Source organism: Opisthocomus hoazin, chromosome 15, assembly GCF_030867145.1.
Source record: "Opisthocomus hoazin isolate bOpiHoa1 chromosome 15, bOpiHoa1.hap1, whole genome shotgun sequence".
Lineage (NCBI taxonomy): Eukaryota > Metazoa > Chordata > Aves > Opisthocomiformes > Opisthocomidae > Opisthocomus > Opisthocomus hoazin.
The window spans coordinates 25297945-25317040 of NC_134428.1; the positions used below are offsets into that span (position 1 = coordinate 25297945).

General features: G+C 56.5%; 2 protein-coding genes across 6 annotated transcripts in view; one reads left to right on the forward strand and one right to left on the reverse strand.

Moving 5' to 3' along the window:
* Positions 1 to 16229, forward strand: part of TRAF7 (TNF receptor associated factor 7) — a 36890-nt gene extending 20661 nt beyond the window's left edge. For all 4 annotated transcript variants that reach the window (XM_075436335.1, XM_075436336.1, XM_075436337.1 and 1 more), the window contains 17 exons: positions 103 to 219; positions 1557 to 1649; positions 3399 to 3432; positions 4707 to 4890; positions 5612 to 5746; positions 6701 to 6918; positions 7513 to 7586; positions 8645 to 8693; positions 9213 to 9340; positions 10445 to 10527; positions 10950 to 10989; positions 11398 to 11514; positions 13422 to 13544; positions 14474 to 14593; positions 14790 to 14921; positions 15159 to 15278; positions 15525 to 16229. In XM_075436335.1, the coding sequence (XP_075292450.1) occupies positions 103 to 219; positions 1557 to 1649; positions 3399 to 3432; positions 4707 to 4890; positions 5612 to 5746; positions 6701 to 6918; positions 7513 to 7586; positions 8645 to 8693; positions 9213 to 9340; positions 10445 to 10527; positions 10950 to 10989; positions 11398 to 11514; positions 13422 to 13544; positions 14474 to 14593; positions 14790 to 14921; positions 15159 to 15278; positions 15525 to 15539 (1782 nt within the window). In that variant the 3' untranslated portion in view covers positions 15540 to 16229. The remainder of the gene's footprint in view (positions 1 to 102; positions 220 to 1556; positions 1650 to 3398; positions 3433 to 4706; positions 4891 to 5611; positions 5747 to 6700; positions 6919 to 7512; positions 7587 to 8644; positions 8694 to 9212; positions 9341 to 10444; positions 10528 to 10949; positions 10990 to 11397; positions 11515 to 13421; positions 13545 to 14473; positions 14594 to 14789; positions 14922 to 15158; positions 15279 to 15524) is intronic.
* A 321-nt stretch (positions 16230 to 16550) lies between these two features.
* The window catches only part of CASKIN1 (CASK interacting protein 1), a 34252-nt gene continuing 31706 nt past the window's right edge, over positions 16551 to 19096 (reverse strand). For both annotated transcript variants that reach the window (XM_075436736.1, XM_075436735.1), the window contains one exon: positions 16551 to 18508. In XM_075436736.1, the coding sequence (XP_075292851.1) occupies positions 18412 to 18508 (97 nt within the window). In that variant the 3' untranslated portion in view covers positions 16551 to 18411. The remainder of the gene's footprint in view (positions 18509 to 19096) is intronic.

Consider the following 19096-nt stretch of genomic DNA (forward strand, 5'->3'; position numbering starts at 1 on the left):
TGAGTTTTGTGGAGGGGGGGCTGCACTTGAAGTCTGTGCATAGGGTTTTGGAGTGGGGGGAATTAATTGGAATAACAAGGACTGGTTTTTATCTCTTTGAAGCCTCCGATCAGCACCCCACGCCGCTCTGACTCTGCTATCTCCGTCCGTTCATTGCACTCTGAGTCCAACATGTCCTTGCGCTCGACGTTCTCACTCCATGAGGAAGAGGAGGAGCCAGTAGGTATTTGGGATTGTCTGAAGGAGCGGTGTTAGGAAGTTCAGTGTCAAAAGAGTAACTTAGTGGACTCCTGTGAGTACATAGAGCTATCGTGGGCAGGTTTTTTGTGATGTCTGGCAACTAAAAACCTGCTTGTCAGGACTTGTGGCTTTAATTTTGTTTCCACCACTGACTTCTGCAAGTTACTTGGCTTCCTTGTGTACCATTTCCCTATCTGTAAAGAGGGGGCAATGGTGAGGCTCTTCTGCTTCTCAGAAAAACTGGTAGTCTTTGCAAAGTCATGTGTGATTCCCTGGCTCTGCCGCAGGGCAGCAGGGGGTTGCAGGTCTTCAGGGTGGTGGTCTAGCCCCAGGCAGCAAGACTAACACCATTGCCCACTGATTCAGAGCCCCATCCTGCATTTAGGGCTGCGTGGCACCTCACTGACTTGATTGTAAGCCCCAGGGGGGTGCAAGGAATTGTCCGCATGTGACTCTTGTTGGGGGAGGACACTTCTAAGCTGAGCTTAGCTTGTGACCCAGTAACTAACCCCATACTGGATGCGTAAAAGGTCAGGTGGCATTCTGCCACAGGGCTGGGATAAAAGTGTGTGTTTCGTATTTAGGAACCCAGGGGGTTGTGTTTGCAGTTCTCAGAGCAGCACAGGAAGAAAAGACAGACCAAACTGTAGTGATTGATTTAAAGTGCTCTGAAATGTGAAGCCCTGCTCTGGCGTGGAACGGAGAGCTGTGCTGCTCCAGGAGGACGTGCTCAGAGCCCACGCTCCGGCAGTCTTTGTTGGTAAACAAAACTGGAGAGATGGGCCCATTGCGGCAGAAACAATGTCGATTCCGCTTCATAAGGGAATGAAAGAGCCCTTCCTTCAGGATGGTTCACAAATACAAAAGGGCAAGCTGTTTTAAAATCGCTTTTAAACTTCAGGCTTAGTACAGGAGACATTTTTAACAACGCACAGTGGAGTCCAGCTAAGCAAAAAGTACCAGACAGTGCAGCTGGTGCAGTTCTGGAGACCTGAGTCACTCTGGCTAGGAGGTCGGTCTGTGCAGTTTGCTGCCGGGTCCTGATCCTGCCACATGCTGGTGGCCCCCAGTTTGTGATGAGCTGGGGGTCTCCAGCCCTTCCAAGGTTCATTCTTCCCCTTCCTCTTGGATATTGGAGGTCAGCAGATCCAGACAAAAGTTTATTTCGAGATAATGAAACCCTTAGCATGCCGTGTGCCCCAGGCTCCCCAGTGCTCTCTGCTGAAGAGTTGTTTTGTTTCTTCTGCGGAGCTGGAGGCTCTTGCATTCGGACTAATCCTTGTGCTCTCTCTGCCCCTTTCTCTCCTCCTCTTAAGGAGCCACTGGTGTTTGCTGAACAACCATCCGTGAAGCTGTGCTGCCAACTGTGCTGTAGTGTGTTTAAGGACCCAGTCATCACAACCTGTGGGGTAAGGCAGTACTCTTCCAAATCCACAAACCAGCAAATCTGCTCCACGGGCGTCCTGTGTGACCTGTAGCAAAGCCCTGACGGTCCCCAGTGACTGTCAGCCTGAGCGAGGAGACGAGGCAGCGCCTGACTGGGGCAGCCAGGCCAGCACAGGAGCAGAGGTGCTGATGGAGATGGGTTAGATTTCTGCACGAGGCAGCTCTGAACCAGTTTGCAGTGAGGTGCTTGGGGCACTCTGCAGTTAGCTGGAGAAGCCTGGGGCTTGCTTAAAATTGTGTGGCATTTCCCAGGGAGCTGTACTGTCAGCCTCCCTGTCCTGGCCACGTTCAGTCTCCCTGATGGGACTTCAGCAAGGTGTGAATCTCCTCGTTCCCTGTCCGGAAGGGCTCTGCAGAGTGTGGCTGCCTCCTGGGCACCCCAGGAACGGCTCCTCTTCACTTGTGAAGAGAGTGTTTCTTATAAAACAAGAATGGCTTGAAACTTCATTTAGTTAATGCTTGCAAAGGGATTTGAGATCCTCTAATGAAAGACATTGAGTATTACAAATATTCTTCTATATTCCATTTTACTGGGATTTAATAGAAACTGTGTATTATTCCTGCTTATGTGCTACATATGAAGAAAGATGGCCTTGTGACAGGCCCTCTAAGACCTTCTGACGTGCTTCTGATTGCTGGGATGGAGCTGTAGCAACAAAAGCAGAGAGCAGGATCGTTTACTGCAGTGAGGGTGCTATCGCCAAAGGGGTTGGAAGTTGGTGCAGTTTTGCTGCACCATTTCAGTAAGCAGCTCTTCGTGCAGACACTGAGATTTACTGGTTAATATGGAAAAAAGAAATCTGCTGCAGGAAGCAAGCTGGCTTCATTTGCGGTCCGGGTTTGGCAGCCCTGGAGAGAGCCCCGTGCAGCTGTGCGGGGCAGGAAAAGGCCCCCCGAGCAGGGCAGCAGGCAGCAGCTCTGCAGAGTGGCTCGCAGCCTCTCCAGCGCTGCTGCCAAGCGCTGGCCCTGTGGCAGGGGAGGCTCCAGGGAGCCCACGGGGCAAGTTCGGGACCAGCAAAATGCTGCAGCCTTTGTTCCTTTCTTTATATTCATTAGCGTCTTAGATTAAATTTGCTAGGTTATCAAGTTAAATTGTTACTGCACATTTCTGCGGTAAGAATAGAGCGAGCTATTAAAAGTGGCAAAATTTACAGTGCATTTAATGGGCTTGCAAACCAGCTGTCCCATCCACCTGACAGCAGGACTCAGCTACCTTAGGAGAGCGACAGAGGGGATATATGTGATGGGCTGGCTGGCCAAGGACAAGGCCAGACTGGTGCTCTTCCCCTTGAGAACTTCTCACGGAAATGAGAGGGACGACATGGATTAAGCGGAGGGTGAAGCAGAGAAACCCCATGCAGACTTGGAGGGTAGGAGTATCAGAGTGTGGCAGAACATGCCCATGGCTTTGGCTTGCGACGTGACCATGGCCTGATCCTGAACAGGGCAGAACCCTCAAAGCTGCAAACCACGCACTTAATACATCTCGGGTACACGACCTGTGGTGCGCTCTTAGCTGCCTGAGCAAGCAGCTGGTTTTTGCCCTGTGGTGCAGACTCAAGAGCGTGCTGAGCTACAAAGCAGGCAGAACAGCTGCTGAGGCCCCTGTGCCACAGCCTTTGGTATCTCCCACCTTTCCCATCGTTAGCCACCGGGAATAATTCGTCCAAGGTTGTTTACGCTGACACTGCTGTTCCTCTTTGTCTCCACAGCACACATTTTGTAGAAGATGTGCCTTAACATCTGGTGAGTACAGAACTGTTCTTGTGTGATGCAGCCAAAACACTGTTATTTTCTGGTTTGTTTGCTTTTGCTTAAAAAGAAACCCGCAGAAAGATGTCTGAAGGGCTTAAAACAAGCTGTCAGGCACAGGCTGCCGTCGCAGCAGTGAGGGGCCGGGCACGGGTGGCTGTGCAGCTCAGAGCTCTGATGGTACACCGTAGCGTGGGCACTAGAGGGCTGGGCCTGGCTCTTGGGCACAGGATGTTCTCAAATCCTGGAATATGCCATGGATAATCCCAGGATAATACACGTCTCGCCCAGAGCTGACCCATTGGTTTCAGACAGAGAGCTTTCTGTGGCTGCTTGTGTAAGGAACAGGGGGGCCGTGTTTGGCAGAGACCCGTAAAACCCCTTCTCCCCCATCCCACTAGTGCCAGCTCTGCGGCCACTGGCTGAGCCCGTGCACAGCAGCACACAGAGCTGCTTTAGCTCACCCAGCTTTTCCAGAGAGCTGGTGGAGCCCAAGAGTCTGGCTGCTGGCCTGGCCTGACCAACTCCGGCTTGGTTTGGACTCTGTGCTACAAAACAGACTTCATTTGGCACGAGCCTGTGCCCCTCTTGGAAAGCTGTTGTTCAGCACAAAGCCAAGCCATTCGTGTTACCAGAATAGGGAGCCCTGAGGAGGCTCCCTGGGGAGTCCACCAGAACAGCAGCTCTTTCTGCCTTAAGATGTTCATCTTCCACGTGTGAGAGGTCCCTCTGCTGAGCATGCTAACCCTCTGTCACTGTGTCATGCTATAGCTGTCCCGACCAACAGATCTGTAGCAAAAGGCTTTGCGGTTGCAATCCTGAGTTGCTCGGTTTTGCTCCTGCCCTCAAAGCTGTTGTCCTTGCTTCGTGGCAGCATCCCTGGCCTGCAGTGCCCGGCTGGCAGCAGAGCTGACCCCCAGGCCTGGGTGGGGGGACGGGTTCTGTATGGGGCATCTGCTCATTTGTGCTCGCTGCCTGTGAATGCTCTCACACTTCAGCAAGCACAAGGTGGTCGGAATTAGTGTGGCCTTCCTTCACTGGCAGCTAGCTCAAATTGTCACGGATTAACATGAACTGTAACTTTTCACCAAGCCCCAAGACAAACCAGAGGTGGTGGCCTGCAGACCTTGTGTGAATATTCATGGCTCGTTCCATTGCCACCCATCTGGGCGTTGGCCGTCCTGGCCAGAGAAGGCAAGAAAATAAGATCTCCTGCGGTGTCTCAGCCCTTGCTGACTGTCTCTCTCTTTTGCTTCCCCGCCTGGCAGAGAAGTGCCCCGTGGACAATGCCAAACTGACCGTAGTGGTTAACAACATTGCGGTGGCCGAGCAGATCGGGGAGCTCTTCATTCACTGCAAGTATGGCTGCCGGCCTGCAGCCAGCAGCAAGCCCGCTGCCTTCGAAGTGGACCCCCGTGGATGCCCGTTTACAATTAAACTGAGTGCCAGGAAGTAAGTGGCTTGTTACCAGCATGCAGCCTCTCCGGGGAAAGGGCTCCACCACCAGCAATCTGCTGTCATATCTGAGCTGCCCTGCGGCTCCTGGGGACAGTGCAGCTCCTGCCAGCAGCGCTCTGCTGAGGCGTGCAGGGGCGTGGGAGCGGGCAGGGGCACTTGAGGGGACAGTTCTTTCCACTGTGTCTCAGTCTGAGGGTGACGGCCGATGGGCTGGTCTCAGGCCAAGGGTGCTGTTCTCTGCTCCCAGCTTACCTGAGCGTCTCAGCATCGGGACAGGGGATACGCTGTGAAAGCAGTCACCTCGTGTCTGGGGTGAAACGCTGTGGCTGTGGTCAAACAGAGACCTTGGGATTCTTTTTGTTAGAGGAGTTATCCTAATTACATCCTAGGAGTCTGAAATCCATCTCCCTCCCCATCCTAAATGCATTCGCTGTCTTCCCTGTCACCTGGCCATTGCCTGCCGTGGAGAGCTGCCTGAAGGCTCAGCTGATCGGCTGCACAAGTAGATGTTCCCTGCGTAAATGTGGCCTATATTACTCTCAACTTACTGGCCAAGTGAGAATTTAAAGCTGTAATTGCAGTCTTAGAGCAGGAGGCTTTCGATCCTCTGACAGTCTCACAGGGTTGGTTTGCTCCTTTCCTGACGATCTGTGTTGTTTCCATTAATTTTTGCTTATTGCTGATTTTCCCTCCTTTTGCTTCTCTCCATGGGCAGAGATCATGAGAGCAGCTGTGATTACAGGCCGGTTCGCTGCCCCAATAACCCCAGCTGCCCACCTCTCCTGAAAATGAACCTGGAGGCACATCTGAAAGAGTGCGAGCACATAAAGTGTCCCCACTCCAAGTACGGGTAAGAACCTGGTCTTTTTAGTAGGAAGGATGCACTGTGCTCATTTCTGAGCTGCTTTTCAGCTGCTGCAGCTTTGGGATATCCCCACGGGCTCTGAGCAGCTCCAACCAGTGCTGTGCACTGGCCTGAGACTGAGATCAGGCTCGCAGGGCTTGCAGAAGGCAGCCCCTGAGCTTCTTGTGGAGAACGGGCAGGTCATGCTGCCCCGCTGTAAGCCCTGCTGGCAGCCGAGGAGGCGGCTGAGGTGCGTAGGCAGAAGAACCAGCTGGAGGAGAGTCAGAGCAGTGGCTGTGGCCAGAGCCATGCAGGGAGGAGGACGAGGACAAGAGTAATGCGAGCACCACGGCAGTGTCTTTCAAACCAGTCCTTCTCCCAGGGCAAGGGAAGTGCTGGGCAGCCTCGGAGGGCTGACTGTCCCCTGAGCAGGAGCAGAGCCCGGGCCGGGGTTCCCTGCAGGATGCACAGCTGAGGTCACTGTTGCAGGAGGAGATGTCTTGGCAGAAGCAGAGCAAGGCAAGCCCTGACAGAGCAGCCCTGACTCCCTGCCATGCTGCAGGCTCAAGTCAGCATCTGCTGAGGTCAGCTGCAGTTTTTTCCGTTGGTTTTGATGGCTCTTAGATTGGATTCCCAGTGAGCACATGAACTGACACCACATTCTGTCTCTTGCCCAAGATTTGCTTTTCCTTGCAACTGCCTGGATAGACAGACAGACAGGCAGACAGTTCAGTTTGGGGCCAATGCCCTGAATAGAAGAATGGGAGCTGCTTGGCCTCTGTTGCCCTGCAGTTGACTGCACCCATCAGGATGGGGAACCGCAGTACCACTGCTCCTGGTAGGAGGAGCAGAACAGCTGGGGACCCACACAGGCCTCAGACCTTCCTCTGAGGAGCCAGCTGAGCAAGGAGGTCTCCAGCGCGAGCCCTGCTCCAGCCAGCGTCTGCTTTCCCCTGGTAGGTGTACGTTCATAGGAAATCAGGACACTTACGAGACCCACTTGGAGACGTGCAAGTTTGAGGGTCTGAAGGAGTTCCTGCAACAGACAGACGATCGCTTCCACGAGATGCAGGTGGCAATGGCCCAGAAGGACCAGGAGATTGCCTTCCTGCGCTCCATGCTGGGGAAGCTCTCGGAGAAAATCGACCAGCTGGAGAAGAACCTGGAGCTCAAGTTTGGTGAGTCTGCAGCGGACGAGCTCTGTGGTCAGAGCTGTAGGGACAGGGCACCTCTTTGTTAGGATGGTGCATTGCAGGATTCATTATATGTTTAAAACTGGTGCTGAGCAGGTTTGGGGAGGTTCAGATACTCCTTGCAGAGGAAAAAATAGGGGTCCCATCAACTTCTCTGCTGCCAGCACATCATGGGACCTAATGCTGCAGTCACCGGTCACATGGTGAGTCCTAGAAATGCTAGCAGGCAGTTACCACCTTTCTCCTGTGACTTCTTCCTGTGCAGTCCTAGGGCACAGGCCCCCGTCAGAATCAGTGAGTCCAATAGCCAACAAGGCAGCCATCCTGGAGTGAGCATGGTCCTTCAGCACCTTTGCTGTGCCCAGCCCTCTCTTGCCTCTGAAGTTTGCTGGGTCTTCAGCATCCAAGTAGAATTTTCATCGGAGTAGCAGACACCCTCCTGCTTTTCCCTGCTGATAACAGCAGTGGGTTCTCCTCCCTCCTTCTTCAGAGGTTAGGTGGCAGCGGGTGTCGTCTGCCTGTTCCCCTGGATGCCCTCATGGACTCTGCCGTGACTATGGGCCTCTCCATCTCTTGTAGATGTGCTGGACGAGAACCAGAGCAAGCTGAGCGAGGACCTGATGGAGTTCCGCAGGGACGCCTCCATGCTGAACGTGAGGAGGGGGCCAGGCCCTGGGCTGGAGCAGGGTTTGCATGCAGACAGCTGCTGGCTCTGCTTCTAGTTAGGCTTCTCCTGCGGTGGGGGAGTCTTTGGGGTTCTCTCCTTGCTGGCTCTGCTCACCCGGGGTTGGGTTTGCTTTTACTGCAGCTGGGGTCTCGGTGAAGGTTTCTTCTAGGCTGAGTTAAAGGCAGCTCAGTGAGCGCATTCTGCTCACTGCTTCTGGGCTGCTGTTGTAACTGGTGCTGCTGCCTTTTCTCAGCCTGTTGCTGCTCTGGAAATGTGTTAATAGAGGAAAGGACCCCTGCAGCAAGGAGAGAGCCCTCTGCTCCAACGCCTGGGCACTCCTGTACGTTTTAGACTAGCCAGGGACAGTGTGCCCTTCTCCCTGCCTGCAGAGAAAGCAGGAAGATAAGCAGATCCCTGCTGACATGCTGGGAGTGAGAGCTGTCTCATGATTTGGGACGTTATTCAAGCACTGATGTTGAATCGATGTTCCTCCGTAGTTCAGGCAGGCTGCATCCCACTGGATGTGGTGATTAGGAGGAGCTCACCCTGGTTTACCTGAGCATGCTAATGAAGAGGGTCCCCATGGGCGTAGTAGGGACCGGACCATGGAGGGGATTACAAAGAGACCTTCGAGTTCTTCCCCAGCAAGGTGGGCTGCAAAGGCGCAGCTGAGCAAGCAGACCCTGTAACCCGTTTGATTATTTTTAGCAGTCTGGTGAACGGCAGAGCAAGGACAGTGTATTCCCAAAGGTCCTTCTGTGCCTGCCGGAATACTGAAGAGTTTCGTGCAGGTCTGAGATGCTGTTAGAGCCCCGCGGTCTCTGGGGGGAGGTGACAGAGGGGTATACACAGGGAGTCCTAGAGCAGGAGACCGCTGATGGGAGAATGAGTCAGCTGCTGAGGGAGGGCCTTCGCGGGGAGCCAAGACCTGCCCGAAGGCCAGAGTGGTTTTAGCAGTGGAGGGGGACAGTCTTAAAGCCATGCCCAGGAGGGCAGGCTGGTCTTGATGGCTCTGCAGCTCACGCAGCGTGTTCTGTTTTTCAGGATGAGCTCTCCCACATTAATGCTCGGCTCAACATGGGCATCCTTGGATGTGAGTACGCGCGTGGTTTTCATCCCCTCAGGCGGGGTGTGGGGTGATGGCCCAACGAGCCCTGTCAGGCAGGGTCACAGATGTGCAAAGTAACGGTTGTCTCTGGGTGCAGCAGCAGTTTGTTCACAGGGTCACTGCTGCTGCAGGAGGACAATCCTGGTGGGAGAGTTGCCAGAAGCACTGGCCGAAGGGGAGCGCAGAGTGCTGCAGGGTTATTGGCTGCCGGGGGCAGATGTCCAGTGGGCTCCGCGTCTCTGGCCTCCCTCGGTCCAGCCCGGGAGTTGCATTAGGGAGATGAGTCCTGGGGCTCAAAGCAATGAGAAGCTGATGAGCTGTAAGGGTGGGACATGAGACCTTCCAGCCAGACTGAGAGGGTCTCACGATTCCTTCTGGCTTGCAACAGCACGGATGCGAGGAGGACCTGCCAGGCCAGTGCAGGGAGCTCTGTCCCCTCCGAACTCACCGGGACGTGGCACGGCACTATTCTCCCACCTCTGACCTGCCTTCTTGTTTCTGTAGCCTATGATCCTCAGCAGATCTTCAAGTGCAAGGGGACCTTTGTGGGACACCAAGGCCCTGTCTGGTGTTTGTGCGTTTACTCCATAGGAGACTTGCTCTTCAGTGGCTCATCAGACAAAACCATTAAGGTAGGAGCTTGCCTCTTCTGTGTACGCTCTGCGTTTGTCACTCTGCTTCCCGTGGGACAGAAGCTGAGTTGCAGTTTGTGGGGTAGGGGGATGTCGCTTCCCAGAGTTTCTCCCAAAGAATCTTAAATGATTCTTTGCAGTTATAAATGATTCTTTGCAGTTATAGTTGGGCAAAATTCTCTGCGAGGAAACGTTATGTGGTAGTGAAGTCGAGAGACAGTGGTTTTTGCAAAGCGCTGATTAGAATCTCATTCCTGCTGCTGGTGGTTTTGCTTTATGTGGTGTTTAGGGCATTCAAGCCTATTTCGGCTTCTGATTTTATTTTCCCTTGTTATAAAAAGTCATCTTAGGAAAAAAAAAAAACCAAACATTTTTCCCTGATCAGATGTGTCCTTTTTCCATTTTATGGAGTGTTTGTTTTTCTTTGTCCTGTTTTCAGTAACTCAAACTGACAGCACTGCTCCAGTGCAACCTAAACAACAGTTCCCAATGTCACCGTGCTGGCTGCTGGTGGCCGACGGCTGCGGAGCCACGCGGGCTGCCACGACTAGCCCTGGCAGGAGCAGACGTTTGCTTTAGTTTCTTTGAGCGATAGCAAGAGCCACATGGAAGAAAACAGACATTGCTGTAGTTTCTTGAAGGAAAACAGCTCTGTCCCCTGTCCTGGCTGCTCTGGGCACCACATTCCCACGTTCCCTCCCTTGAGGGAGCAGGGTGTGCTGAGCGGGGAAACCTTTGCAGTGGCAGAGGAGGCTGTGCTGTGCCGTTGGAGCCCGAGGACGGGGTGTGAATTGCTAAAGCAGGAGCCCGAGAGCTGCTTCTCGGGTTCAGTGCGTTGTGTTGGCCTGGGCTGTGGCAGGCGGGGAGGGAGAGGGCTGATGCGTGCTGCTCTCCGGTGTCTCATTAACTTCAACCTGACCCTCTGCAGTGAATTTCCTTTCCGAGACAAGCTTATCTCGGTCTGGGAGGCCGGAAGGCAGGTGCCCAGGTGACAGCCTGTTTCCTCGTTTTGGTGCTTTTGTGGCTTTGCTGACATCCTGCCCGGGTCCCCAGCTGCTCTGTCTGCCGACGTGTGACTCTCTGCTGACTTGTGTTTCCTGTTAGGTGTGGGATACCTGTACCACATACAAGTGCCAAAAGACCTTGGAGGGCCACGATGGAATTGTACTGGCTCTCTGCATCCAGGGGTGAGTGAAGAGGGACACTTGTCCTTGCAGGAGAGAGGGGGGAGAGCACTGGGGCTCCTGATCCTGCCCTTACAATTTCCATCCTCAATCCTGCATGTGCCAAGACTGTGCATGAGAGGCACATCGTGCCTCTCTTTGCTCTTTAAAAATCGACAAAGTGCCATCTCTTTGGCCTCGTCTGCTGTCCTGGCTTCCTTCCCTGGTCATCAGCGGGGTGCCGGGCCTCCTGCTCAAAGGGCCAATCCAGCCTGGCCTCCCTGCGGGTCCTGGGCCCTGCTCCTGGGGCTGGCATGTTTAGTCTTGGCCCAGAGAGGCTGTGGGACTGCAGCTCCTCGCCCAGCGCGGGGCCTGGGAGCGAGCTGGGACCCTGCGCACGTTGCTGTCCCTCGCTGACCCCCTTTTGTTTTCTGGTGACATTACAGGAACAAGCTGTACAGTGGCTCTGCCGACTGCACCATCATTGTGAGTACCCAGAACCCCTGCTCCGCTTCGCACTCGGGTGTCAGATCTGAGGCCAGCCCCAGGCTGTTGTAGAGCAGGGACCTGCACGCTTTTTTCTGTAAGGCTCTTCAGCTGCTGACGGTGTAAGACCTGAGTGTGCTTTATCCACTGCCTTCAGCCAAGTTACCCGTGGGCTGGATCTGGGTGTTTCCTGCAGGCTGAATTTCCTGCTCCCTGCTCCTGCGGCAGCAGGCTGGTGCTCTGAGCTGGGCTCAGTCCTGGTGGGGCCAGGACCGTGGCTCCTACAGGTGCCCTGTCCTGCCTGTGTCTTTGCCTCTGTGCGACTGCCACCTCCAGAGGCGAAGAGGAAGGGCTTCAGCTCAGGGGGCTGCCCCTGCCCCTCATGGGTGCTCTTCTTCTCCTTTGCAGGTCTGGGATATTCAAAACCTGCAGAAAGTGAACACGATCCGAGCACATGACAATCCCGTCTGCACTTTGGTCTCCTCGCACAACATGCTGTTCAGCGGCTCTCTCAAAGCCATCAAGGTAGGGCTCTGGGGTGGCTCCTCTTGGTCTGGTTGGGGACCGATGGTACAGACAGGCAGGCAGCAGTGTCCAGACTGGGAGAAAGTGGTGTTTTGGTCTGTAGTTCACCTTGTTACTGCGCTCTCCTGAGCCACACAGAGCAGCCAGCACTGCAGTGGCTTAGCCTGTGCTCTGTGCTGAAGTCAGAGGTGTTACAGAATCACAGGATCCCAGCATGGCAGGGGTTGGCAGTGACCTCTGTGGGTCCCCCAGCCCAACCCCCTGCCCAAGCAGGGTCACCCAGAGCAGGCTGCACAGGACCTTGTCCAGGCGGGGCTGGAATATCTCCAGAGAAGGAGACTCCACAGCCTCCCTGGGCAGCCTGGGCCAGGGCTCCATCACCCTCAGAGGGAAGAAGTTCTTCCTCGGGTTCAGCTGGAGCTTCCTCTGCTTCAGTTTGTGCCCGTTGCCCCTTGTCCTGTTGCTGGGCACCACTGGAAAGAGTCTGGCCCCGTCCTCCTGACACCCACCCTGCAGATATTTAGAGGCATTTCTAAGGTCCCCTCTCAGCGTTCTCTTCTCCAGGCTGAACAAGCCCAGCTCCCTCAGCCTCTCCTCGTAGGAGAGATGCTCCAGTCCCCTCCTCATCCTCGTAGCCCTGCGCTGGACTCTCTCCAGTAGCTCCTCATCTTTGTTGAACTGGGGAGCCCAGCACTGGACACAGCACTGCAGATGGGGCCTCCCCAGGGCAGAGCAGAGGGGGAGGAGAACCTCCCTCGCCCTGCTGCCCACACTCCTCGTGATGCACCCCAGGATCCCATTGGCCTTCTTGGCAGCCAGGGCACGCTGCTGGCTCATGGTCAACCTGTCGTCCCCCAGCACTCCCAGGTCCCTCTCTACAGAGCTGCTCTCCAGCAGGTGAGCCCCAAGCCTGTACTGGTGCCTGGGGTTGTTGTGTTCTGGGACCTGGATGGGAAAGTAACTTTTGTTTCTTCTGACTTTGTAAACCTGAGACTGCAGTTGGAGTATCTTGGCAGTTCCTGAATGTGTGTGTCCTTGGGGCCCCAGTAGACCTGCCCAGACCATTGGGAATTGTGTCTGGGGTCCAGAATCAGCTGGGGATTCAAGCTGCCTGTTTTGAAACCCTCTCCAGAGGATCTCGAATCTGCATCCTTTACCTAAAGCATGCAGAAATCAGGGAACAGCTTTGCAAGCTGCCCTTTAAAGCCTTGGCTAGGTTCCCTTGGTTCTGCTTCCAGCTCCTGGTGAGACAGCTGATGGGACCATCCATCTGTGAGAGGGCGCATGCTCTTTTCTTTATCCGGGGCTGGAGTGGTTCAGCTCTGCAGAGAGCGCTCGGGGCTGGAGGAGCAGTGAGACAGCACTAAGCAGAAGGGGAACGCGGGGCCTTTTGTTTCCGTCGTCCGCAGCCCCTCCGTGCCTGATGAGCCGAGCAGGCCGGCAGCGCTGCTCGGAGCGGCAGTGTGAGATCATGCTGGGGGTTTCGGCCGGGGTCTCCCAGGAGCTGTGGAAGTGGAGCTTTGTGGGGACAGGCTAGGAGTGGAAGTCCAGAGCAGTTTTTTACTGTAGATTTGGGTGAGGTTTCTCAAGCCCATGGCTCTGCTAGGGAAGGGTCTCTGCCAGGGATAATGCAGGCTCCGGGCGAGCTCTCCCAGGCCCTGAGGGAACACGCCTATTCAGCGTAGTTATTGGGTGTTTTATCTGCAAGTGAGTGCGTTCAGGCCGTTCCCACCGGGCTGCAGACCCAGCACGAGGTTCCCCTTAGTGAGGTGGTGGGGCCCTGGGCTGGCTGTGCAGGGGCGGGCAGCGCCTGGCCTCCGAGCTGGGGCCTGACCTGTGCAGCCCCGTCACTGCCCGGTCCCACTGAGACTGCTCCGGGTCTCTGTGCGTGTTTGTGCTTTCTGCAGGTCTGGGACATTGTAGGTACCGAGCTCAAACTGAAGAAGGAGCTGACAGGTCTCAATCACTGGGTGCGAGCGCTGGTGGCTTCTCAGAACTATCTCTACAGTGGATCTTACCAAACGATCAAGGTGGGACCCCGAGACTCGTGGCCACTGTAAGCCATCGGCTTCCACCGTGCCTCCACGTCTCTCTGTTCTGCAGCATGGCGTGGTGGAGCGGGACAAAAGGCAGCTGCTAGGATGTGAGCGCGCTGCCGTAGCGTTGCTGACACGCTCCATTTTACTGCGCTGATTGCATCTCTGCAGGCACAAAGGCCGGGCGCCGGCTGGTCCTTGGGAGCGCAGCTGCCGGGGGATGCTCGCTGAGATAAAAGGCGGCCTCGCAGCCGCCGTGCCTGACGCTGCCTCCGCAGCTGCCACAGCCCTGTCTGCGCCGACAGCCCCGCTGATGGGAGGAGAAGGTCACTGCCTGGCCACGGAGTTACCATAAATCTGTGTGGGGTTGCTGAAATGCCCTCGTACGTGTTGGCTCAGGCTGTGATGAATAGTTCACCTCTCAGTGACACAAGAGAATCTGAAGTTGCCCTCCTCAGTGTTAATAAATCCCTGTTGATTTGTCTGCATCGGTTTTTAGCGCTGTCAGGGACTGGGGTGTGTGCACATGTGTGTGCGTAGTCACACGCACAAGGTGTGCCAGCTCCACAACTTTTTCAGCCTGGATGTTCAAAGCTGGGCAGCTAAGTAAGATGGCAGGACTTTCCTCGTCGGTACCCAGTGTTCCCAGCTGGACAGATGTGTCCTTACAGGTGTGATCTGGGCACGCGTGGAGCCAGGCTGACTCCGTGCGTGGCTGGAGGAGAGCTTCCAGGGAGCTCCCTCCTGGAGCAGAATCACAGAATCAGAATCACAGAATGGTCAGGGTTGGAAGGGACCTCTGTGGGTCACCCAGTCCAACCCCCTGCCGAAGCAGGGTCACCTACAGCAGGCTGCACAGCACCGCGGCCAGGCAGGGTACCTGCATGGGTCTCATCCTGCCTTCACTCCGGCGTCTCTTTCAGATCTGGGACATCCGCAACCTGGAGTGCGTCCACGTGCTGCAGACGTCGGGAGGCAGCGTCTACTCCATCGCAGTGACAAACCACCACATCGTGTGTGGCACCTACGAGAACCTCATCCACGTAAGGGCTGCGGGGTTGGATGCGCTCCTTGGCTTGCGGCGGGGGGAGAGGGGCAAGGAGACGGGGGCCTGGCTCTGCCACACCCAGAGCACAGCATCCACCCTGGAGGTGTGTGGGGAGGGGGAAACACCTCTCGGAGGAGAAGTTGGTGGCCTGCAGCCCCGTGCAGTCTCCGAGTCCTGCTCTCCTCCCACAGGTCTGGGATATAGAGACGAAGGAACAAGTCCGCACGCTGACCGGGCATGTGGGTACAGTCTACGCCCTCGCTGTCATCTCCACGCCGGATCAAACCAAAGTCTTCAGTGCATCGTACGACCGGTCCCTCAGGGTAGGTGTCCAGGGCTGTGCCCCTGCGCCTGTGCCACTCTCGTTCAAAAGAACGGGCAGCCCTGAGGGAACGGGAGGACAGGGGATCCTCACCCCTGCGCGCCACGTGGCCTTGGATTTAATTTGTGTCCCCGGGCTCGGACCCTGTGGCACGCGGCATCCCCCGTCCCTCCCCTGCTCGGGGTTGTGCCAGAGCCCCGTGCCGCTCGCGTGGCTCACGCCTCCCGTGTGCCCGTAGGTGTGGAGCATGGACAACATGATCTGCACTCAGACGCTGCTGCGGCACCAGGGGAGCGTCACTGCCCTCGCGGTCTCCCGCGGCCGTCTCTTCTCCGGCGCCGTGGACAGCACTGTGAAGGTTGGTTTCCTCAGGCTTCTCCTTGGTGGTTTGGTCTCTTCCTGTACTAGAACTGGGGCATTAAATGAGTCGGGAGCCATCATCAAACGAACGAGGGGCTGGTTCTCAGCGGGGAGGAGGCTGAGCTCCTGCCAGGGGGTGTTGTGGGTGCCAGAAGCTCAAAGGGAAGCTCCGCCAGAGGACGAAGGGAATCCCGCGGTGCTGCTGGGCACGGTCCCTGCCATGGGTTCCCGTTTCTCTCCGCAGGTCTGGACGTGCTAGCGAGAGCGCGGCGCTGGTCCCGCACACTGAAAGACCAAAACCTCCTCCCCTCCGTCGGCCTGCTGGGTGTCTGACACCGCTCACTGCTGCAGCTCCTCCCGCCCCGAGCGCTGCCCGCCGCTGCCCGCCCGCCGGGACCCCAGCTGGCAGCCCTCGGCAGGGTCTGGCCCCCAGATGTTCCCTCAGATCACGGATGCTCCAGATGTTCCCTCAGATCTGCCGGTGGTGGAAGTGCCGAGGAAGCCGTTGCCGTGCCAGCGCCTTCGGCACGGGCTGGCGCGAAGTTGGGGGTCCCGGGCAGGGCTCCCGGCGGGGCGCAGGCGCAGCGCAGCCCGTGGGCCGGGCCGGGACGGCACCGGCGGGAGCCACCGGACCCCTTGTAAATGGTAGGACTGAGCATTAGGCCTTGCCCTGGGGTGGGACCCCGACCCTGTTCTGTCTCTAGTATTTAATTTTACTGCCAAGAAGTCAGGCTGATCCGTCTGGGAAGAGGTGTTTTCCTGAGTAGCCAGGTACGATTTTTACGCCACAGCTAGTTCTCAGATCAGACAACACAAGCCCATTGTTCACCACCCTGTCATAATGGTCTCCACATTAAAGAGAAAAAGCCTCCGTTGCATTTTTACTCACATTTTCTACTGTTTTTAAGATTGTAATATAGATTTGATTATTTCTTCATTGACAATAAAAGCGGAAAGAGTTGTTCCTGGCCAGCGTGAGTTCTTGCAGGCTCTTGGCGGCCGGCTCCGGTCCCGCGGCAGCGCCTGCCTCCAGCCTGCGCCCGTCCGCCCGTGGCACGGCTGCGGGACCGGGCACCTCGGGGTGCTGCCGCCCGCCCCGCGGGCAGCACCCCCCGCGCCCGGGGCAGAGGCACCCGCGGGCGCGCACACCCAGCACGGCACGACCGCGCCGCGCATGCCCACACGCACCGCAGCCGCTGCGCGGCACGGCCCCGCACGCCGTGGCCGGTGTGTTTGGGACACAAACAGTGGGGGCAGCCCGGCAGGGGTTTTATTTTTTTATTTTTCTTTAAATATTTGTTGCCAGACTTCGTATAGGAGCAAACTTCTTCACAGCACCACGAGCCACCTACTATTGAGAACAGGAAGAGTAAGACGAGTAGAGGTGAGGTCTAAGCACAGGAGAGCAGGGAGAAGCACCAAGATGCATAGCTTGACAGATGGGATACGATACAGAGTCCATAACTTAATCATAAAAAATATATATATGTATATATCCATCATGTAGAACTTTATGGATTTTTTTTTTTTTTAGATACATATTTTTTTTCTTTCCAACAGATATTTTCAGGCGGGTGATATTTTTTTTTTTTTTTGTGGTTATTTTGAAAGTCTTTTTTTTACTTTTTTTTTTTTTTTAAAGAAATTTCAAAGTTGTGCCAAACACATCTGGATCAGCGACCACACAACGGGGGGGGGACATGGGGAGGGGGGGAGAGGGAGGGAGAGGAAGGCGGAGGGAGAGACCGCTCTGTACGTCTCGAGAAAAGAAAGGAACGGCAACACTTTGGAAACCACAAGCGAAAAACGGCATTCATCGAGACTCAAGCGACTGAACCAGACTCCAGCTCCAGTTTATACAGGAATATACAGCGGCGCGCCCCGCGGCACGCCCGCCGGCACGCGCGCCCCGCGTGCGCACACACCCGCACCCACACGCGCACACCAAAGGCCAGCACGGAAAAAAAAAAAACGAACCCAGAACCCGGAGACACGGCGAAAGAAACGGAACCGCCTCCGGGAGCAGAATGAACAAAACCTCCGGAAAAACAAGGCACATCCTTTGAGATCGTGAGGGTGTGAAAACAAAGACGTGACACTGAACCCCAACGGAAAGGCCCGGACAGAACCGCTTGCACGCGCCTTCCACCCGGAGAAAAGGTAAATATTGTGCTACTCTGGGAATGAGTTTGCCACAAGACACACAGCTTAGTATAATCTAATAGTTTCTCTCAAGCTAAAATCCAGTTTTCTCTTGATTTCTTTTAAACTGCTTTATATATAATTGCTAATATTTTTAAATCTTTTAAATATATATTTGTTAAAGTTTATTCTTTTTATATTTTGGGGGTGGGGGAAATCTGGTTTATATCTTTTCTTTCTTTTCCCCCCTCCAATAAATTAATACTTCTCTATAGCTTATCGCTGTCCTCTCCCCCGGCCGGGCAGGGGCACGTCCCGCTGCCCCCCGAGACGGGGCCTTCGCTCCCCGCTTCGCAACCGAACCCCCTCCCCGCGCCCGCAGCGAAGCCCCCGCGCCGGGGAGCCCGGCGGGCAGCGTCCCTCCGCGCGTCCCGCCCCCAGCGAACGACGACGGAAAAAGAAAATTAAAAAAGGTAAATTGTTTTTTCTTTTTTAAAAAAAAAAAAAAAAGGAGAAAAGAAACCCAAGTGCGTTTGCCCACCCGGCCCCGCCATCGGCGACCGCCATCGGCGACGCGTGCCACGCCACGCCGGGGCCGCCGCGCCGGGCAGGGCTTGTGCTACATTCGGGCCACGGCGACCCGCGGTGCCAGGGCCGGCAGGGCACGGGCGCGCCGGCCGCCCGCCAGCTCGGCAGAGCCCCCCGGCACCCCGGCGGGGTCCGAGCCGCCCCGGGGCGCGTCGCGCTCTTCCATCTCTTGGTTGGGTTTTTTTTGCTTCTGCGACGGGGAGTCGTGGCGGAGCCGGCGCCGAGTCCGTGAGCACAATCCTGAGGTATCTTCTTCTTTGTGCAAACCCCGAGGGACGGGATGTCCGGGAGGGGACGGCTGTACACAGGGTGGGGAGGAGGGCGGCGGGGCCGGGGGGGTCGCGGATCGTTGTGCCCTTGTGCCCACGTAAGCCCTGAGGTTCGCGGGGCCCTGGCGCCCCTCACTCCAGCATGGCGTCCAGCTGGTCCGCCAGGTCGTCGAACATGCTGCCGATGTCGTCCAGGATGCTCACGGTGCTCTTCGACTCCGCCGCCGAGCTGGGCGAGCGCCGGGGACGGGTCAGCGCCGCGCGCGGGACGGTGGCACCGCGCGCTGCCCTCTGCCCTGCCGCCCCCGCGCTGCTCCGCACCGTGTCCCCGGTGTCACCTCCCCGGTGCGGACCCCAGGGCCACCGCACAGCCACCGTGCTCCAGCACCGCCATGTCCCCCACGCAGCCCCCGCACACCAAGGTCCCCCCGCCCATGCTGCTCCGGGGTCCTGTCCCCTGGTGCCACCTCCCCAGTGCCACCTCCCCAGTGCAGACCCCAGGGCCATTGCAGCCCCCCTGTGCCCCAGCACAGCCCCCAGCGCACCCGCATGGTCCCCCTGCCCACACTGCTCCGGGGTCCTGTCCCCTGGTGCCACCTCCCCGATGCCACCTCCCCAGTGCAGACCCCAGTGCCACCAACCCCAGTGCCACCAACCCCAGTGCCACTGCACAGCCAGGGCTACCGCAGCTCCAGCACCGCCGTATCCCCAGCGCAGCCCCCAGTGCACCCACACGCCCAGGTCCCCCCACTCACACTGCTCCAGGGTCCTGTCCCCTGGTGCCACCTCCCCGATGCCACCTCCCCAGTGCAGACCC